Genomic DNA, 21,300 nt, shown 5'->3' with positions numbered 1-21,300 from the left:
CATTAAAGTTTAGAAGTTAAACCTGAAAGGATGTTTTTGTTTTCTGTTGTTATCTCTGTACTGTTATCTCCCTCATGTCCTGGGAAAGGAGTGCTGTGAATCCTAAAAACCACATTCCTCCGATGCAAAACAGGAGAAAGAGTACATGAGGTAGCAATACTGAGATTTAAACACAAAACCAGCATTTTAAAACCCTGAGAAGCCAACTCTGGCCTTGTTACAACTTGTGCTTCTATCATGTTGAAAACCGACAACATAGACACAGGTGAACTTGCTGCCAGCTCTTCCTTGCCTCCCCCTTCCCCTCTCCACTCAATGAATAGAGAGGGAAGAAAAGAAAAACTACGCTTTCCAATAGCATTAAGAAGTCGCATTTGTTAAGTAATTCATTGACCACAAATATCACCTACTGCCAAAAGAGAGACATGCTGTCAAGTCTGTATCCTATAAATAAAATGTATTATTCTTCCAGTAATAGCTTCCTTTCTTATACTAGCCTATATGCACATACTCTTAGAAAATCATTTCATTTTTAATCTCCTTAGCCATTGAGACAATTTTACAGAAATCAGTCCAAATGCCTTACATATTTACTGATACTGAATTAACTGGATGTGCCCTTAACATCTGACAGAACCCTGTGGCACTCCAAATTGCTAAGCATTGTGTTGCAACAGGCTATCATGCATCTTCACATGCTCATTCTGGATCCTTGCTGTCAAGTGTTAGGAAGAAAGAGGTAACCAAGTCGTTGTAACAGCTCTACTTTTCTTTCCTGTATGTGTACACACACACACACCAGCCTTTTATCCTTAGTTAGATTAATAATGCAAAAAATGCAGTGTTTTGTTATGTGGATTCTATTCATTAACTCCTGAGAGATTCATTCCAAGTTGAAAAGCTTTAGAAGATCTTTTTTCTCTCTTCATAGCACTGTTTGTAGCCACTGCATAGAACATAGCCTATACTTTCCACACTTTCTTCAACACCCTGACACAGAATTCTAAGGAAATTTGGGTCTTGCTTGCACCTTCTTGTTTAGTATTGAGCATGCCTAGAACATAGTTTAGTGGGTACAGTAATGATGAGGTGACAGTTGGAGTAGATGACCTTTGCGGTCTTCTCCAACCTTAACAATTGTATGATTCTACCATTAGGAGACAAAGAAGAAGTCCTAGGAGAATGCTTACAGCACTACGCAGAGATGGCTTTTTCAACAGGTTAGCAGGCTATGCTAACACCCATACTGCAGGCAGACAGGATGGCTGCACCTGACAACGCTTCACCTTTTCCTCATCTATTTAATTGTTCTTTGCCAGAGGCCTCCCTTCTTCATGAGTCTCTCCTGCACTTCTGGGCTGCAGCACTAGGCTTCCAACAGGAATACACCATTCCCTGCTGCAGCATGACATACACCAGCTACCTTCATCTGGGCAATTATCTTCATTCCCAACATTTCCTTAATTTTAGATGGATCACTATGGTGTTGTTTTTCATCTGCTTCTCCATTTGCACTGTCCTGCAGCAGTGCCTCCAAGTTAAAATCCATCAAGTTCCACAGCTCTCACCTCAAGCACTGGCACTGACTGACAAAGAGCCAGACTAACATTTTAAAAGTCTTGAAAATGCAGATATCTTCACAGCCTAACAAAGAGCCTGCTAGTTTCATCCAAGGAAACGGAACTGACAACCCCAGCTATCTTTGGGCAACAGCAACGTACAGCTTAAAATAAGAACAACCTCCCTCATAAATGTTTCCCTGCCTTCCTACAGTGTGACACTTCCGCTCTCATAATCCACCTACCCAATGCCCTTTTGGCATGATACTTCAGTTAAAAAAAATAAAATAAATAAAAAGATATATTTTAAGGGCCCAGTATTTTTTTTTAACAAATCACTTTTTCATAAGTCCCTTGTGGTTTTCATTAACTCATTGCGAGACCTTAAAGGACAACAGTTTTCAAAATGTGCTGAGATTCATCTTCAGAAACTTTTGCAATATTATTTCTTTTGTATATATTACATCTAGAAGTAGGCACGTGCTACGCAGACGATTTTAACAAGCATAGCTAGGCTCTCCTTATTTAATATTCATGTCACAGGAGTAAAAATCCAGCCAGGAATCAAACTGTGGCATCCTGTGCCAAAGACAACTTACCACTCAGCTGGTAAGTTGGCAATTCAATTTACAAACCTGCATTCCTGCATTTTTATCCTTTGTAGAAAGGTGGTAATGTATGAGCAATATGAAAAGAGCTGGATTCAGATCATTAGAGGTTCACAAACCGAACACGCGAGTCTTTGGAGGCAGTCCAAAACAAAATCATGCCTAGGTGGTGATGTCCGTTCAATAAAAATTCAATGTCATAATTATCCTCTCACTTTTTCCCCAAAGAGCATTAGTGCTCAGAACTGTGCCGCTGCTCAGCCAATTACATTAATGCTGTTAGAAGACAGATAGGGCCGGCAGCCAATCGCTATGCCAGGTCACTGCCTGCTGATGGATAATTTACAATTATCAAGCAATTAGCAAATGAAGTGAAAATTCAACACTCATCTCCACAGAGCACAGAATAACTCATTTTAAAATTAAAAATATGTTTTAATAACTTTATTTGGCTGCAGCCACACAGAAAACCGTCTTCTTCCAGTTTTTCCTCCCGTACGACTGATAAAATACTGCGCTGTGTTCAGATAGCAACCAAATCTATCATTTGATATTTCTTAACGAAACGACCTCTTCCTCGCAAGAAAACATTTAACAACAGAAAAGATCAAAACTGGAAACTGTTGACAAAGGCACTATTTGCTCAACTATTTGAAACTGTTAGTTAACTAATCACTTGATGAAGATCCTGTACAAGAGGGTGAGTAGTAATTACAATTAGTCAAGCACCTATCTGTCTGGGACTCCATAATTTTCTTCTCTACAGTTGACAACAAATGACATAAAAATAAACTGATCTGCAGTTATTCTGTAGCACAAAACAAAATGCTGCTTCCCATCCATCATCAAGGTAATAGCTCGCAATGCTCACAACAGTCTGTAACTCCCATTGCCAACACTCACAACCCTAAATAAAAAAAACTGTAGAAATCTGACAACACCACTTCTGGATACATTTCTTTCCTTTCTAGACAACTACTGTATTTTACTTTGTATACACATTATGAACACTGTAACTGACTTTGTTTTAAAAGTCATCAGCAGTGAAACCCAAGCAGCTTAACAAGGATATCCACTGGAATTGGAGAATATTCTCATGTCCTCTGATACCCAATAAGCAGGCTGACCTCCGGGAGTTGATCAGGGGAAAAAAAACAGGAAAACATAAAGAAAACTGCTACCAAAAGGAAGAAGGGAAAAAAAGAAAAAAGAAAAAAAACCTGTTGATATCAATATGCAAATATGTTGACATAAATGTGTATGCTCTGGACACTAGCCTCACTGTGCTAATGTCAGTTCTAGGTTTTCATCTTACAGATAAATAAACCTGAACCAGAGAGAATTAAAAATATATAAAGTAAATACACAAGGCTACGTGACGTCAACTGAGAAAAAAGAAAATGGATGGTGTTTGACACATTGCTCTCTCCAAAAAGATACTAGCAAGACACTAAGATCTTATGTGACTGTATGGAGTTTCAGAAAACATTTCCACCATCAACACAAGATATTTACTTTTAAAACAGCCTCTCACCCTCCTTCTGGAGGAGACGTGCTTATCTCTGAATGTTGTCCTTGCACCCCTCGGTACTACCACAAAGTCTGAAAGCAGAGAAATGAAAGGAGCAGAGAAAAGCCTTCCACAAACCTGTTGCTGCGGATACTGCATTCCTCCCATGGCTGCTGGGGCTCGTCCCTGCATCCCCACTGGGTAGCGCTGGGGGCCAGGAGGGCCGTAGGACTGCCCGGGGTAGGGGCTGCTCTGCTGCGCCTGGGAGTGAGGGTTATTGCCCATGCCATATAGCTGGGGTCTCTTCATGACCATTGGATCCATTGGGCTGCCCTGTTAACGAACACAAGCAAAAAAACTAGTTTAGAAACGCTGGAAGAAACAGGTCAGAACAGTCATGCTCGCTGCGACAAAATAATGCAAGCATTTTCTCAATGCTTTTATATCCTTCTTTCAAATACATCAAAAACAGATTTGACATATAAACAGGCGAAGTACCATACTATGGCTTCCATTAATTGGATGAGTTTCTGAATCGTGAGTCTGGGACTTCTGTTACATTTAAAAATAAATAAAATGAACTACAGAGTCAAATTGAGACCTTATCTCTCACATCCAAAAAGACGGGTCTAGTAATTACCCAATAAATTCCAGCTTACAAAACAATTAAGTAGCCTGTTGTACACTGACTTCAGTGTGTAAACATACATAAAAGAATGTCTGTCAAGAGAGATATAACTAATGGGCAAGTAATTCAAACTTGTGAAAGTGTCTGTTTGCTTTCCTTGAGGAAAAGGGAAAACGTAAAGAAAAGGAACTTCCCAAAAAGTGCAATGCATACAGAATGCTGTATTTCAGTGCTCTCATATCGCTAGCATGTGCATTAGTAAGTTTCCAGATCATAAGGTAAGTCATAACCCACAATTTACATGGACGTTTATTTGCCTTTTTAATAGACTTCAGAGAATCCGAACTGAAATCACTTACGGAGGGCGAGGGGAAGTTTTATTTTTAGACTTTTTGGCCAGACTTACCAAGCACCTTAACAGTTTCAAGATGGGTGTCAACCAGTGTGTGCAATTACTCTCCTGTTTTATTACTGAGAACTAACTGAACCAGAAAAAAACACCAAACTTCTTCAACTGCAGAAGCACTGCGTTGTTTATATGGCCACTGTTTCTTAATTCCTCCCAATACAGACAGGTATATCCCCTCTAAGCTAGTCACACTCAACAAACAACATGTTGTTCTTACTACTTCTTCCTTGAAAGTGAAGACCTCAAAACTTCTCGCTTTTTTCACCCTTTTCCCCCATCTCTACAAATACCTATTTGTGAGCAACGTGACCAAAAAAAGCAGTTTTCCAAATGCAGTCACACTACATCTGCGTTGGTGGAAACCGTAACCTCATTCTCATATGACAGCTCCATTCATTTCAGAAGTGGACTGCTCTTTTTTTTTTTTTTTTTTTTGCCACCACAGCAAACTGCACATTCAGTTCTAATTTTGGCTAACTATTACTCAGCAATTTTCCCTTTATTATTTGGCCTTTTTTTTTTTTTTGTGGCCGGATTTGAAGTTTCTATTTTTCACCACTAAACATCCCTGGGTAATTTACTATTTATATTTCACACTTTTAAAAATCAATGGTTCCCAAACCACTTTAGGCCACCTGATCCCTAGCAACACACTCGGCTTTTCTTTGACCATCATGCACCACTCATGACTCTGAACTGAAAACAGACCCATGTAAGGGCTCGGAAGATGAACCAGAGATGCCTTCTTATAGGCTCCCAGGGAACAAGTTATATTTCCTTTCTGCAGGCCAATATACTCAACGTGTGTTTATTTCTGCGTTTTAATGTTCACTCTAGCATATCACCTGTTGTATTCCTCTCCTCACACATAAATCCTTGCTTAATGAAAGTTTTGGGTTTCCTTCATAAGATGCTCACAAAGCCTAACAGTGCTGCTTATTGCAACCATCTTCTGACCCTGGACACTGTTTCTCTGTCTCACTTCCTGTAACAGCATCTACTCAAATTCTCATTAGTTTTGAGTGTAATATTTTCTGCTCCACACCTGATACTTAAACAGAACTACAAAACAATGCAGATAATTACAGCTAAAACAGTTTGATACTTTCCATTAGGAAGACTATTTTCAGGTGCACATAAACCTTGCCAATCTTCAAGCATTTAGGCTGAAATTTTCCAGGCCATATGTATGCCTGAGGCTGAAATTCTCTGGAAAATTCAACTGAAACTGTTCAGCTATGTCTTAGAATGAGGTCACAGAAGAATACATCATTTATGTTCTTACATAAAATACTTAAAAATACCACTTGAATACCATGCTTTGGGACAGAGGATTTTAATTTGCCAGGGTAACACTGGATTTTAGAGAAATACAAGATATGTACCCCCTGTAAGAATCCCTGAACTTCATGGCTTCTTAGGAGGGGAGGAAAAACAGAGTGCAAGCTGCAGAGCACAGTGAGACCAGATAAAAGGAGATAAGAGGTATAAAGAGGTGGCTTGAAATTCACTAGACAAAGAAAGGACAACAGTTTTAAAAAAAAAAAAAAGAAAGAAAGAAAGAAAAAAAAAAAAGCAGTGAAGACAGAACTGGGGCAGAAAGAGCTGAAGAGGAGAAACAAGGTCAGGAGGTTAAATTAATACAGGCTGGATAGTCTTCATCCACCGGAACCAGTGACCTCCAAGCAGTGGAGGTTTTCTGCTTGTCCATTAGGTGGTCTGGGAGTGAGCTTCTCTGACATTCCACCCTTTTCTCTCCTTTCTTCTCCCCAGCCCTCCGTCTCTCTTCAGTTCTCACCCCTCCCTGTCCTACTCTGGAGAGCCTATCCTCCTTTCCTCTGGTGAGATAACAACTCAGAAAGAGCTCCAGTCACTGGGGCCTGTAGGTGACCTGTGCCATACTGTAGTCACCAGATGCAAGTAACAAGGACCTGAGCGAGGAGTAACCTGGGCACACTCAGAGCTTGCTCTGGACACTGCCAGAGATACAGCAGAATCAAAGGGCAGGACAAGCCAGAGAGATCTGCCTTTGCTACTAATGCTGCTTGTTCCCTTCATAGTCTCCTGTAAACAGTAAGAAGTAGTATAATAAAGTCCTCTGGATCATCATCATTAGGTGGAAGAGTAAGACTCTGCTACTAAGTAACAGGATTCAAAGCCATGGAAGAGAAGGACGGTCCATCTTAGCCCTCTTGTTTTCTTGTCCTGAGAAGCTCAAGGAGGCAGACGGTCATAACAGCAACGCTAAGACCAACTCAGCATTGTACACACCTGGGCATGCTCAGGCACAGACAGGAAGGCCTGGCCCACAGGTGGGGAACACATTATTGGAAATACCACACACACACACAAAAAAACATAACCTAGAGTGAAACCTAAGCGTGAGCAAAGCATCAGAGAACTGCTACACGTAACCCACTGAAGACACAAGTCACTCCGTGCGCTGGATGGTCCCTATGGAGGAGGCATCCTACCCTCCATCTCCCATGGTTTTCACCTAAAGCTGAACAAATTACTAAAACAACGGATTTTCAACATACATCAGTTTAAGGCATCCCTCATTCCCTGCCTTGAAGTCATCAGATTTAACATGCAGAAACGCTTCATATTTACCAACTGAACTACTTTTGTACTTGATGTGATTTGGAGACGTTTTGTAAAGTTACACGTTGCAGCAAAATTTGACCTACAGCCACCACAGGCAGATCACAGGCAGACTGCTCAAACTTCCTACTGTAATGCCTCAGTTTCTTAACTGCAAACATGAAAAAAATAAAAAAATAAAAAATCAGTACATCTTCACTGGAGAGGTGATTTTAAAATTTAATATGACAGTGATCAATACCATACAAAACTCTCAATAAAGAGCAGATTTTGTCTTCAGAACATCGTATGGTAAGAAAGACCTGGAGCCATACACTTAACAAAAGAAATGGTGCTCACTGAGTACTGAGTGTACTGTACGGTGGAGGGAGAAATTTAATTATAACTTTTCCTAACTTTACCACACGCACAGTTTTCAGCTTCAACATTCTTTTCAAGTTTCGCCTTTGCAGAAAGAGCTTTTTCTCACAACGTTTTGAAAAGTTAAGAGTTCTTACTTCAGAAATACATATTACAATCCTACGTGAAGGTTCCTTTAGCGTTTGTTAAGTTTAAATATTTACTTCTTCAAAAGCTTTCAAAGACAAGTTTGGGGTGACAGAATCGTGATGAAAGCGTCAATCTCTGCACGTTCCAGGGATCAACAACCAACTCCCCCACTCCCACAGAGTGCTGCTATGACTTCACTGAATTTTCCTACATCCCACTGGACTTTGATCATCCTGAACGGATGCTTATTTTCTCCTCATCTTCCACGCATTTACTTAAAACTGAGAAGAAATTAGAACTAAAATATAGCATTTAATATAATTATTTTAGTGCCATTGCAACCATCAATATCCACTTATTTCCCTGACAATAACCTGTTGCCAATTTAGTTTGCTCACCCTAATTTTTACTGCCATATTCTGCCTTACAAGCATGAGTGGACTTGGCATTTTCTTTGACTCTGCACCTCCTCTTCAACTTGCTGCATTTCATTTAAGCTTTGCACAGATCTGTAGTTCCTCAAAACACCTCAACTTTGTTCTTTGCTTCAGACTGCAGTAATATAATTTGTACCTTCTTTACTGCAGTGCCTATCTTTTATCACTCTCAAATTCACTTGCACACATACTATCAGGCTTTGTAAAAACAAAGCATTTCATAAGAAACCTTGTCCATTGCGTGCCTTGTGAGCACACTAAAACACCCAACAGAAGGTTTACTAATGATTTCAACAGGGCCAAGGTTTCATTCCTGCTCTTCAGATTAATAGCACCACCAGTAAGACAAGAAGAAAAGCCTACACTGCCTACAGACAGTAACCAACAAACCTTTTCTGTTACATGCTCCTTCTTTCAATGTTTTGAACAAAGGAAAGCATCAACTCAGCATCACTGCTGTAAGCACAAGTGGAAAAATTAGTATCTGCAGTTGTAAACTCAGTACTACCACCACTTCCACTCACCTCCTAGGCAAAACACATCAAATATATCTCCTTCTCTGCAAGGTATCTGGGGATTCAGTTTTACCTCTTCTAAAATAAAAGAAAAAGTTACTATTCTCTCTTGTCATTTAACCAGCGTCTTCCCGGATATCTCAGCTCAGCTCAGATCTAAAGCATGGTGCACACTAGAGTAACTTCAGCAGCTGGTTGATCAAGACACACTGGCACTTTCTTTCACATTACACATTAAATATACTACTGAGTTACCACTGTATGTTTCACTTCTAATGCCACAATCGTCATTTGAAAGATATTTACAAATATGAACAACATTGGTCACAGTCCCAAAATAGAACTTAACTATTAAAAGATGCCACAAAGAACCCCGCCAGTGAAGTCTTAGGGCAGGGAAGAGCAGGAGACATTACAAAGGTCACATTCAGAAGATACAGCAGTTCACTGCAGGATGAGAGTATTCACATGAGCTGCAACTACTCTGCAGAAAGAAGGAGTGCTTTATTTTTTGTTTAAACAAATAAAAGTGAAAGAAGCACTGGTTTGGCTGACAACAGCAAATACAGCAACTTAAAGAGCCTATAAGCCACACTGCATCCCAACAACTAGTGCTACATCATTTGTGTCTGACACAAACTCAACACTTTCAAATAAGCTTGCCCTCAAACTCCTAGAGCTACTGAATACAATAACTCTTTGTTTATTCACTGATCAACAGCCAAAGCTTCTGCCTCTGCGTTACAAAATAAATAAATAATAGAGAGGCTTTTTTAATACTGACGCTTTGAAACCTCATAATGAAGACAGCTGACAATCAGCTACCAACATTCCAAGAAAGATGGGCATGGAGCTCACAGCTCTAGGTCAGGCACCAAGTTACAAATTTATCGCTAGAGATAATCACGAGTATTCACCATAATACAATGACACAGCTGGCATGAGGTCGCAACTGGGGAAAAGATAATCCATTCCTAGATAATGCCATCATTTGTATGAACACGTACAAGGACTCCTCAGCCAACATTTTTACACAACAAAAGCTGAGTATCAGAACACAACTCTTGTTACGTATTTCAAATAACTACTTAAAAAAAGATGCAAACAAGTGTTTAAAAAAGTATGAATGAGCGCTATTAAAATCTGCCTTATGTTCTTATTAAAACCTGAGAGGTGACTGGCAGATATGTATCCTGTTTCATTTTCAAATAGAAAGCATACTAACTGTGCCTTAATAAAACTTTAGAACAAAAGAAGTCAGTTGCACAAATGCAGCAAGGAACAAGACAAATCCAGTGAATGGAGAAGCATTTACTAGCAGACGTTTAACAAAAAATTTGCCATCGTCTCCAAGGTGCTGCGTACTATTTCAGATGCAGGGAGACATCAGAAAGAATTCAAAAACTCAGAACAGAAAATACATAATTAAAAAGAGGTAGAGGAGAAAAGTAAAGTTACACCCCACCAAAAATCAACTACTTCTCCACTACAACTTTTACAAGAAAAATTAACATACTCGAGTGTCTCTGCATGGCTAGGAAGAAGGACACAGGTATGCTTGCTATCCAGCTTTCCTCTCGGCTCCCCTTAACCTAAAAACTGAAAGGTCAAAGAGACAACCATCCTCTGGTTATTATTTTGTAGACAGATAAACCTAAAATGATGACTGAAAGAACAAGTCTCAACAAACAAGGCAAAGAAGTCTGTTTTTAATGAATAACAACCTCCTCAATTTGCCACTATGAGGGCAAACAAAGGTTAAGACAACATCAAAAAGTAATTATACGCGTTTATCGCACCTGAAGACCAAAACAATCCCATGTCACTGACAAGTTCACATGGTTATGTGGATTGGATGGTTGGACTGGATGATCTTGTAGGCCTTTTCCAACCTTGATGATCCTGTGATTCTGTTATACAACTCAGAATTGCTGCCCTTCAACTCTATTTTGTCACTGCCAGATACTGACAGACAGGTAATAATACCCTGATTGCTCACAAGTCAACTGAAGATGCATCATCCTACCCCACCATGCCTGCAGCCTCAACCTGCTCTGTAACCTACTTTCCTAATTCCCAACTTGTTCTACAAGGATTTGGGAATTATTTTCCCACTTCCCTGACCCCCCTCAACCCACCTCCCTGGAATGCTCCTAAATGGAGCCCACCTTCCTTCAGGCACACAGAAGCTCTCACTTCCTACTGTAAAAGCACTCTACAGCAAGATATCACTAATTTCTAGTGCAGCAGAACCTACAAGGCTTCACAGATGTCTTTCAGCAAAGCCGTCTGCAACCACCCAACACACCATCACTTCCGACTGCCTGTCCCATCTGTTGCCAGCTCATGGCCAGGTGTTAGCCACTTCCATTCACGTCCAGCATTTGAATTTAAAGCCATCATCAGATGGCGGGCTTGCACCAAATCAACAGCTTTGGCACCAGTGCACATGAGATATGGGTACACTTCTCATTCTAACATTTCTACTATTGAAATCGCAACCCTTGGCAGGAGAGCAAGGCAGACAGCCAGGAGAAACGGTATCTTGAAGTTTTCAGGCTCGATTCATCAGAGGACGCATCACAGCCCTAAGGCCTCCTCAGCAGCCAACGCTGCAACTCGACGGGGAAGAGGAAATCCATTCATAAACCCAGAAAATTGTTGGTTAAAAAAAGCAGAACTCCACCCAGAATACCAGTTCCTTCTATTTTGTCTGGCAATGAGGTTCTCAGCTTCCTAGACAAGTAAACACCTTCACTCACTGTGATGGCTGTGCTGCCATCTGGAACTCAAAAAAATAAAAATATTCCCTTACCTACTTTGTACAGCTCTTACACAAACACAGGGTTAGATGGACAGAAAAGGATGTACTAAAAATAGTGTCTGTCAGGCAAGGAACAGCAAGCAGCCTCGAATGGAAGGCTCCCTGCAGAGATGTCCTGGAGTAGGAGGGGAAAAAGCAAAGTCCTGTAAGTGACAGAAGGGAAAAAATACCATAAATCCACATCAGCTTCAGATTTTAAGGAAAAATCTTCCTAAGCTTAATAAATATTCAAGTGGGTTTGAATAGACTTTCTCAGTTACTTGGTCTTATCAGTAAAAATAATAATAATAATTACAGGTTAGATGCATTTAATTGCTGGGGAGAGCACTAGCTGAGAAAGTGACATTACCAACACTGGGGGAAACAGCGGACTCACAAAAATGTGCAGCCCGTAGCAAGTAGGTCAGAAGGCAGAAGTACTTACTGCAGGTAGGTGCCGGCTGTTTCTTCTGCTCTGAGCATTATATATAGTTCTATATTAGCACACATACAAGAAAGGTATGCTGGTCATATATCCTCAGCATTTATGGCAAATTATTAATCAAGTCCCACCTGAAACAATTTGTTAAATTGATTTTAATCACTGGGCCTCTCATGTGAAGCTTTGTATAATCAGCATTTCATTTACAAAATTAATTGCCTGATTGATTCTCAAGAGGCAGTAGCTGTCATTACACTGCTGTCATAACTTTTGAGTAGGGGTGTCACAACACGGAATTCTGACAGTATGAAGAGCACTGCTATTTAAAAATTGAGGGCGGGGAGGTGGGGGGGAGGGGGGGGGAAACAAATACAGTGATTTCACCGAATTGCTCTTTAGCCTGATAGAATGTTAAAACCGTTTCCTATGAGTTTCAGACAGCCTCCTCGTTTTCCATTCATTGAATAATGCAGCACTCAGCTATTCAGTCTCTTTTCTTAGAAGCAGGTCCATTTAATTCAATTTTATCATAGTTGTGGTTGCATAAAATGAGTTTGTTGTTGAATATACAAGAGATTTAATCACATGCCACTCCAAGGTTGTTTATGGAACAGAGTTTGACTTTGAAACGCGTGGAACTTCTTCCCCATCCACAACCTTCTGGAAAGTTATTTTCAGCTAGATGTTGTTGTGCTTCTGAATGGAGCAAAACAAACCATACCTTACAGAGCTTCTTATCTAGGGCCTCCAGTACAGCATTTCGTTGTTGTTGTTTTTTTCCTCCCTTAGTATTTTAGTTTATCCAGGAGGCCTGAAACCCTGCAGGAGCTGGAAGCACGGCTCCTGCCTTCACCACAGACCCGTCTTCACCCATAGGGCTGCATTCCTGGAGAAGGCTGCTGCTGTGGGGCGGCTGTGCAGGCCAGCGGCTGGGGCACTGAGTCATGAGACTGGGCTGCTATTCCTGGCTCAGCAGCTGACCTGCTATGCAAACACAGGCACAACTTCACCTTTCTGTGACTGGGTTTGCACTCTCGTTATAGCAAGTACTATATGCACTCTTAACAAGGAACAAGATGTGAAGATTTCTAAGATTTTGAAGAGGCTGATGTCAGTTATCGTCAACAAGAAACAGGCTTAGGAGTCAGGAATGGGTAGGCTATGGGACTTTCAGAAAGGTACTTCCAAAAGGGAAAAAGGTCTCTGAAAACCTCTATTAAATAAACAAACCTTAAGCTTCACCCAGGACACTATTAAAGCTTTTGAGATACACAGCCATTTCTGAGATAACTCCAAAAATAAGCTCCTCAACTTCTCCGATTCAACCTTATGCACTAGATTGCTTCAAGTATTCCTCAACAAAACAAATGTAAAATGTAAGAAGGCCATGCTCTGAGACTACAGTATTAGAAAAAAGCAAATGACAGCTCTTCAGAAATGAACTGTACCTCTGGCTGGCTTTTGCAATGGACTTCACCAGGATAAGCAACAGACTAGGTAACACTGGAATCTAGGGGATATTCCAGAAAACTCAACACATTCCCCCAAGCTCCTACTCTTATCCCTGACTGCTGCCAAAGATCACCTGGCACAGCTCTCTGCAGTGCCCTGCCACGCACACAGTGCAGGTTGCTTTGGTACAAACAGAATGATGCAATTCCCATCTCTTTTTGCAGATCTCTGGGTACATGATGAATGAAAGAAATAAAGAAAAACAAACAAAACCAATATCAAATTTGCAAAATAGAAAGGATATCGGGATGAAGAGGCACCATGGGATAACAGAATGGAGAACTCTTCCAGGCAAACAGAGCAGTAAGTTTCGGCTCCTTGTTCACAGCAGTAAGGTGCGATTGCAGCTAGAGGAAGTTCTGAAAGTTCTGCCCCCACTGAGAATTGGTTACCACAGAGTTACATTCCACTGACACACCAGGAAGAGAAGATCAGAAAAAGGAGAAAAATCAGCTGCCTGGCTTGCATTGATAGACCGAGATGTTAAAAAGAACTATAATGCACTGACTTGTTTCTAGCCTTTTAGTAGGTAGCTTAAATATTAAGCTAGCTTTTTCTCTTCTCAAGGCTTTTCTTTTTTACCATTATGTAAGAAATGGTTTTAATTAAGTAAGAAAACAGGGGGAAACCCCTAGCCAGAGCCAATACACACAAAATTCCTAAAGGATATATTTAGGATGGGGATAATTGGAAGGCAAATTCGGTTCTATAACAGAAGCCCTGTCACTTCTCCAACTGCCAAGAAACTGTTCCTTGCTCCTGTAACATATTTTCTATGTTAAAACTGCTTCCTGCAGAGACTGGAAAAACTTGTTGTAAATAGCACAAAACATTAATAATTACCTGGAAACTAACCGGTTCTGTTTTTTAAAAAACCTTTTGTGCCACAGTGGATCTGTATTGCACTGGTGGAACACCACAAAATCCCTGTCCCAAGCACAGACATGCCAGCAGCTCAGTCCAAGGGTCAGCCAGAGACAGCGAGCCTGGGGCCAGGCACCCTAACTGCGGGGCTGCAGCAATGCCATTCTGCTCAGTCCTGCCTGTGACTAGTTTGCATTTATAATCCTCTTCCTCATCAACGCGGGCACCATCAGGAGCATGGAACTAACTTTCTGTGAAGGAGCAGAACAAACACATTCACCAGCAGCAGCAGGTGATTTAAATCATTAGAAAAGGAAATAGCTCTTTTCAGTAGCTTAAAAATAAATAAATAAATAAATAAAAATCAATCACCAGAACAAACTACAGTTATGAGCGGAAGTTTTCATCATTGATTGAAAACATTTAATAGTTAAGTAATAAATCAGACGAAACAGCTGAATGAAGGTCAAAGCCTCTGTGCTACTTAAGAGAACAATGTGATTGGAAACCATGAATTCACACCAGCTCTTTTGTATAATGTAACTGATTCCCAAGTATCATTTTACAATTCTGATTAGGTCTTACAAAAATCTTGTTTATTAAATTGCTTTCTTTAGGCATGCATAGCTGCTAATTTGTTTCCAAGTAAATCATGTATCATCTGAAAAAGATTACATTGCAACAGGGAAACGGCACTCCTGGGATTACGCTTCATCTGGATTTTAGAATTAAAAGGACAGATATTAGAGGAGTTATAAATTTCCCTTCAAAGGTGGTGGTGGGAGAACTGCCTGCAACAGGGTAATTCTGAACTGAAAGAAGAGCACAACTCGCATGTGGCGGCCCTACCAAGATGCACAAGGCAAGTCACAAATTGAATGGATCTGTTTACAGACTTAAACTTTGAATTCTTCAAGGACAAAAACAACAAAACAAAAACAACAAAACACAGACCTTTAGATCAATGCAGATGTATTTGCTGAAACATACTTTGTAAGCAAAATAAAGAAGAAAAAAAAGAAAAAAATCTTTGCTGGTTGAAAGCATTATCAGCTCCAAAACTCACAGGTTTCGAACTTAAAATATTCTCAGAGGTTTGAGAAGCTCTTCCAGAGAACTGTGCAGAACAGACCTCCAAAAACATATTTGCATATTAACATTAAGTTCCCTGTGGCTTACTCTGGAATCTGAGCTGGGTTTAAGAGAGACCAAACTCTGCTTTAAGCCCGGTGACTTCACAGGCCGCTCATCCAAACCAGGTACTCAGTGCTCTTTTTGTCATCTCTCAAGAAGGGACAGATTCCTTCACAACCACGAGCAGACTACAAAATCATTTAGAGCACCTCAGCACAAGGAAACACACACATACAGCACGTGCGTATGGATAAGAGTGGAACCAGGGAAGTGGGATTCATCACAGATATGAACAACTCTGCAGTAAGTGATTCCAGATGATCCAAATTAAACGCATGGTTTTAGCGTACCTATTATATAAAAAAATCAAATCTGGTATGTACAAAAATGATGTATTTTCCAAAACATCATCTACTTTTAATATCACACCATTACATGAAAAATCAACACTCAAGTCATATCTGGTCTGAGAAGTATTAAAGCAGAAAAGGCTTCTCCAGTATTTGTCATTAAAAAAAAACCTTAGAAGGAAATCTGAATAAACCATGTTGATAGGATTTCCTCCTCCATCCCAAAGCAGAAACCATTATTTACAGATTCTGTCTGCCTGAAAACTCTTGGCTTCTGTCCATCTCCATGCCCATCTCTTATTTCCCAGTCCTTAAGAGAGCCCACAGCAGCCATCGTGTGAAAATACCAACGCAGATTTCCTATTGGCACTTCAGAGAAAGCCCTTTGCTTGCCAGAGAGGATACCCAGAGCTAACGAGTCCCGTTCGGCCACAACCCAAGATAAAGTATGTGCAGCTTCCTAAAAACTACCAAATCTCAAACAGAGAAAGAAATGACTGCTTTCAAAACACCGAGGCAGTACATGTGCAGAGAATCTCTCCTGTGTGTCTGAGTAAGCAGTTTCTGAGGGGAACTGCAATTTTAGTGTATTTACATCTAATCTTCCTCCCTTCTCCAAGGCTACAACATACAGCCATCTCCTCCTGCAGCTGATGAGGGCTGGAGACGGCTCATTCTGTCAGAACCACTTGGCCTAGTCAGAGCAGGTCATTTAGCAGCAAAGACAGATGTTTCTCAGACGATATAACTGGAAGGAAACACAGAGCAAACAAGCCCGAAGAATCATTTTATCAACAGGGTATCTGCAATTCCAATTTTATGTATTGTTCAATTTACAAAGACGTTATTCATCTGACACTCATTTACAAACTTCAATTTGGGATTAAAGGGATACAGATACCATGTGTAAAATCCTGAAATGTACATCCTATTTTTCCTTCAAAGAAAAATAAAGAAATGTTTCTTAAAGCCACATTATCCACTTCATATCTAACCTGGCATTCTAGCTAAGCCCACCTCTTTCCCTTCACTCCCATTACACTCCCACCCCAAGTTGTTGGGGTTTTTTCTTCATCTCTTTCACACAAGAAATTGAATAAAAAAAGGAAAACCAAAACTAATTATACACCAGAAGTACTGTCAAATATGAAAAGAAAATGTTATGCATTTTTAAAGTAAATCTCCTAGTGCCCAAGGAGATGAGACACCAGTTAAAGCCAACACAGAACAAGAGCAATTTCAGGAAGAAATACACCTGAGAAGCAGAGCAGCAGTTATTTTTAGAAATGGGTATTACATTCGACACTACACAAACATAATTAGACTATTCTGACAGAAAGAATTGTTTTCAAAAGCCAGAAAAACAACTCAGATACTTAAAATAATCCTGTATGAATCTCCATATCCTCTCACACTAATTCTATGCCAAGTTCATCTCACACTGAGCTTCGAGGAGGTAAATACATATGTATAAATAACTTTCAGCATTGCTTTTTGATCAGCGCTTTACTACTGCATGACAACAGGATACAGCAACATCTGTCATGAACGGTTTACGTCTGCCTCATTCTGCCTCGGAGCGGAGGGATGGATTAAATGACCTCTTCATGTCCCTTCCAGTCATGCCATTCTATGATTTGGTGATTATTACATCATCTTTATTTTAAGGCTTCTCCTGCTTCTGCAATTTGCTTTTCATTTGAAGTCGTAAATTTCAACTTCTGGCATAATGAGACAACATGGAATTTATAACACTACCAGCATTCTAGAAATACTGATAAAAGAAAGTTAAGGGCACAACAACAAAGTATGTTTTCAAACCAGTTATTTCATAAGAAGTAAAAAAGATTTTTAAAAACGCTTCTAAAACACTGACGTTGCTGTTTGCAGAAACTGCTTAAATCAGAAGAGTTCCATTATTCTGTTCTGAGGGAGGTGTGCAGATGAGGATGAGTGAGCTGCGTTCAAGGCAGCAAAGGAAACACTGGCAGAAGAGAACCAGAACACATGAGTAATGTCAAAGTGGTAGCCACATCAGTGCCCAGCTCTATGTACCTGCTTCTACAGAGAGACCAACTCTATCAGACATCTTCTGGACATCTCCACCCTTCCCTGGAATGCATCACATACAGAAGAGTAGCTACACCCTGCTTTTCTTCTGCATCCAGTCTGGGGGGCTCCTTGCACAGCTTGTGCCCAGCGCATCAATTATGGTCCAATCTGCCTTGTGTGAAGATCAGTAAATTTCACTAATTCTCCAAACAATTAACATTTTTGGTAGCATTTTTTTTTCAACTTCATCAAGGAAGCCACTTTCAGAGATCCACAGAGATGCATGCAATTAGAGGCGCAGCACAACAGAGCTCAAAGAATAATGAGGAACAGGAGACAAAAAGTGTCCAACGCAGAACTCATTATTCAGCCACAGACTACTCCACCTGTTGTGCTGTACAACGAGTACATGTAAAACCACAGAAGGGGAAAAAGCTGCAGATATATCCAAGCAGCTCGGAACATGAATTTTGATCCCTTTTCACATCCTATTGTTATCCACGACCCAGGAACCTGTTAATTGGCCTAAGTAATTGGTTTAAAAACCCAAGCCCCCATCACAAAATCGTACTAAGAAAATGCTTAGACACTTATCACGACCAAGAAATTCTTAACTAAAGTTCAAAGCTGAAAAGACACTAGGGGCTTGTCTACACCGAAGAAAGAAAATGCATAATTATATCAATATAACTAACTCAGAGTGGAAACTTACTCCGGTGTAAGAGTACCCTTTTCCACTGAAGCCTACGTGCTTTGGAAGCAGAATGAGATACACCACAAAAACTCTTATTCTGGTATAAGAGGGTCTCCGTAGGGAGTTATATTGGTATAATTATAGCATATAATTATAGCACATAGTTGTACTGGTAAATTTCCTTCTGTAGACAAGCGCTAGGTGCCCAGTTCACATACATTTAGTAGCAAAACAAATGGTTATCAAATTCCAATAGAGGCACATGAAATACTTAGCTTTTATTTTTGTCTGATGAACCATCTTCATTTCAAAGTGATGAATTACTTCAATTAATCTTCCTTGCAAGTGCCTCTCTCTCTACTATCCTATATGGTGACAGATTATTCTTCTGGCGGAGGCATCGTAAACTAACGCTTTGAGAATGGCTGTGATCTCTCCCATACTGATTCCGGCTCCCATAACATAAAGCGAGTGGTAAGAAATCAGGTCCAAGTAGAGAACATGGTGCTGTTCACACATCTAACTGTTTAGAATCATGCCTTTTATAGCATATTAAACCTAATTTAAACAGTCAGCATTTCAGAAGTGTAGTCCCATTCTTTGGACAATTCCGTTCTCACCTTCCTTGCTACAGAAGCTAAAACATTTCATCCAACCTTGAGGAGGCCACGCTTCCTCCTACCCTCACTCAGGGCAGCCTGGTCTAGTAGTTGGCAACCCTGCATATAGCAGGGGGGTTGAAACTAGATGATCATTGTAGTCCTTTTCAACCTAGGCCATTTATGATTGCATGATTCATGGGAGAGGGAAGAAAGTACATCTAAAAAGGCATGACACCAGTTGAACTTCAAACTATAAAAGCCTTTTTCGAAAATATTCAACTTTTCAGAGGATACAGAGCTCGAAAAAAAACAACAGCAAAAAAAAAAAAAAAACACAACAGAAAACCACACAAGTTTAAAACAAATAAGTTGTCCCTTTAACAGAAAGATCCCTTAAAAATGGAGTTCTGATGGAAGGGCTGGAGAGCAGGAGCACCAACACAGGCAGTGCCTGCAGAGAAGGAGCCGTCTAACTGTGACCACACAGAGCTTTACAATGGATCATGGAGCAATACCTGCACGATAAGATCCATCTTCCAAAGCCTGCATCTATGCACAGGAATAGCATCCCTAAGCGTTCAGGTCAACTACTCTGAAAATTCATTCCACTGTTTTCAGATGAGCCAGTATGACTCCTGTCTACAAATATGCTTTGAAAGAAGCGCTGACAATTTTTTTATGAAAAAATGTAACTAACATAAGAAAAGCAACATTAAAAATAACCAACAACAAAACCTCCAATCAGGTATTACAAAAAAAGAACAAATGTATCTCAGCAAGCTTAACAAGAAATTGCTATTAAAACAACACTTTTACCAGGACGATGGGAAACGTTAGTCCAGAACTCCAAACAGAAACCTGGGTTCTGTATGATTTGAAAACACCACAAACAGTGGAAGGAATTAATTTCACCCGTCCTTTGACACCAACACCTAAGCCTGTGTGCCCAACACTTTCTTTACAGCAAGTGGGAAAAGGCAGAAATTAAGGGTGCAACTCATCAGACCTGTATGCCATGTGTGCTTTAAGACAAGATGATTCTTACCCAGAAATGACTGTTTCTCTACACCTAAGACAAGACAAGCCCCAACAATAAGATCAGGTATAAATGCCTGCGGTACATACAGTCAGATGAATCACAGAACCGTAGGGGTTGGAAGGAGCCTCCAGAGACTGAGACCAACCCCCCTGCCAAAGCAGGTTCCCTACACCACGTCACACAGGTGGGTGTCCAGGAGGGTCTTGAATATCTCCAGAGAAGGAGACTCCACAACCCCCCCTGGGCAGCCTGTTCCAGTGCTCCGTCACCCCTGGACACTGGCTTTTTCAAAGATATTGAATGCTCGTTCAGCCACTACAGTCAACACATTCTCTCCAATTCCCATCTTTGGGGGAAAAAAAACAAAACGAACAAACAAAAAACCAACCAACCAAAACAAAACAAACAAAAAAAAACCACTAAATTCGGGCTTGATATCCACACAAAAGGCACATGCCTGTTTTGTTCAATACACTTATGTGCTTCAACCTTTCATCTGCTTATTTGCTCTTACTTTCAGCCCCTAATCCTCGAAAGTCAAAAGGAACAAAAAGCCTTCTTTTAGAGGAATATCCACTGGGTCTTCTGATAAGTATCTAAAGATTGAACTCTATTAAAAAGAAAAATTCCTTGCTTATTCCCAAGCATGAATCTAAAGTGATGGGCAAACCGTGCCACTGAACGCTCTAGATCAGATGTGTATTTGGAGGGGAAAAAGAAAAAACAAAAACCGAATAAACATTACATTCTCTCCCTCATCTAAAAAGTTAGATATAACTCTTCTATTTTCAAGAATAATTACTGTTCTACCTACTCCTGGCACCCTGTCTGAGGCAACTTGCTACAGTAGATCAACCGTATGTGAGTTCAAGGACTTCTAAAAAGGAAATGCACCATCTGAAATCAGAACTGCTTAGATCTTCTGTTACAACGCCACGACCAGCCGCAGTCCTAAACAGAAAGTGTCTACTTTCCTTTCTCCAGCACTTCAAGGGAATGCATCGACCCAAAGCAAAGAAAAAAGCCAAACTGAAGCAGGAGCGCAGAGC

At 40.3% G+C, this 21,300-nt stretch overlaps 1 protein-coding gene across 9 annotated transcripts in view; it reads right to left on the bottom strand.

Annotated features, from left to right (window-relative positions):
- The window catches only part of ARID1B (AT-rich interaction domain 1B), a 310,448-nt gene that overhangs the window by 278,344 nt on the left and 10,804 nt on the right, over nt 1-21,300 (bottom strand). For all 9 annotated transcript variants that reach the window (XM_015858267.2, XM_015858262.2, XM_015858265.2 and 6 more), the window contains exon 2: nt 3,816-4,010. In XM_015858267.2, coding sequence (XP_015713753.1) covers nt 3,816-4,010 — 195 coding nt within the window. The remainder of the gene's footprint in view (nt 1-3,815; nt 4,011-21,300) is intronic.

Source organism: Coturnix japonica, chromosome 3 (assembly GCF_001577835.2).
Source record: "Coturnix japonica isolate 7356 chromosome 3, Coturnix japonica 2.1, whole genome shotgun sequence".
In the NCBI taxonomy this organism is placed as follows: Eukaryota; Metazoa; Chordata; class Aves; order Galliformes; family Phasianidae; genus Coturnix; species Coturnix japonica.
This window is presented reverse-complemented; position numbering and strand designations above follow the sequence as displayed.